This window comes from Entamoeba histolytica, genomic scaffold, assembly GCF_000208925.1.
Source record: "Entamoeba histolytica HM-1:IMSS scf_1104750518219 genomic scaffold, whole genome shotgun sequence".
In the NCBI taxonomy this organism is placed as follows: Eukaryota; Evosea; order Mastigamoebida; family Endamoebidae; genus Entamoeba; species Entamoeba histolytica.
In genome coordinates this window covers 1-1,436 of record NW_001915588.1, presented here as the reverse complement: position 1 = coordinate 1,436, position 1,436 = coordinate 1, and the positions used below count along the sequence as shown (strand labels likewise).

The window sequence follows — 1,436 nt, the reverse complement described above, 5'->3', positions numbered from 1 at the left end:
TATATCATATATTCATATCATTTTCATTTATATTTTATCACTTATTATATGTTATAATAACATAACACATATGTTTGAATATATAATAAACATCATGATGAAATTATACATATAAATAATAAACATAAAAAAGAGTAAAATATTTTTCATTAATAAAATATTGTTAATCATTTTACACAATTAAATTAGACACTTATTATTTCATATTTCTAATTTTTACATTAAAAATACACTTTTTATTTCTTCTTTTATTATCTATTCTATTTTATTACTCTTTATCTTCTTCTACTTTTTCTTAGTTTCATAATTTTATTTTTCATCACCTTCTACTTCTTATTTCTTTTTATTCTTTTATATCTTTCTCTTCTTTTTCCATTATTTGCTTTTTTCGTTGCCCTTTTTAAGAAATAATCAATTAGTTTAAGTAGCATGAACCAGTAGTTTCATTATAATCATAACTTACTATACTGAGAACATTAGAGAAAGTGAAATCACCTAAGATTCTTTGAAGACCAAATGGCATATTATTTAATAGGATCTGTAGATAATCATTATATTCAATAGAAACAATAGGATGATTAATAGTAAGTGAGGAGTAAGCATTTTCTCCAAATAAGAAGAATGAGTCATTAAGATTAAATGACAAACTACTTTCTAAAGGAACTTGAATCTGATTTTCATTTGTATTACAATACATAATAACATCATATTTTGTTTTCTTATCATTAATTAGAAATAAGAATCCTATTCCATATATCTTTTCATTAGTATTATCATCATCATCATCATTATCATCATTAGATAATTTAACATTAAATCTTAGATCATAATTAGCCTTTGTTCTAAATAATTCAGTCTTTAAACTAGTCATATCAACATTGATTTGAGATGTGTTACTATTCTCTACTATTGCTGTAGCACTTTTCATATTAGTAGGATCAAATTGAAGAATCTGGTCCACTTTATAGACAGTGATATTTCCAGCATAATCATTTATATCAAAGTTCTTTGCTGTAGGTTTTGGAGTAAGTCCACTTTTTCTTGTGGATGCTAGTGTACGTCTTGATCTCATAATTTTTCTTAGTTTTAGTGAAAAAGAAATAAAAGACAAAGAATAGATTAATTAGATTCTAGTAATGATATTATTATCATTGAATCTTTGTCTTATAAGAGACTAAAAAAGACATAAAAAGATAGTTACAAGAACAACTATCATTGAAAATAATGGATTCATCATTTCAGCATTATTATCAACATGATTATAATTATAGTCATAATCTAAATTTAATCCTGGTAATTCTTCTTTTGAAGGGTCAATATAAAAATAATTTTTCTGAGTATTTGCAAAACAAATATCTAAATCATTAGTGAAGCTATTAACAAGATTTAAACAATATGAATCAGAGTATTCACCACCATAAATTTATTATTTACTA

The 1,436-nt window shown here is 23.2% G+C and overlaps 1 protein-coding gene across 1 annotated transcript; it reads right to left on the bottom strand.

Moving 5' to 3' along the window:
* Nucleotides 1-415: 415 nt before the first annotated feature.
* On the bottom strand, nt 416-1,072 carry EHI_125500 (uncharacterized protein; the record flags this gene model as incomplete). Its single annotated transcript, XM_001914425.1, has 1 exon — nt 416-1,072. One exon carries the CDS (start codon nt 1,070-1,072, stop codon nt 416-418), a length of 657 nt encoding a protein of 218 aa, XP_001914460.1.
* Between the last annotated feature and the right edge of the window lie 364 nt (nt 1,073-1,436).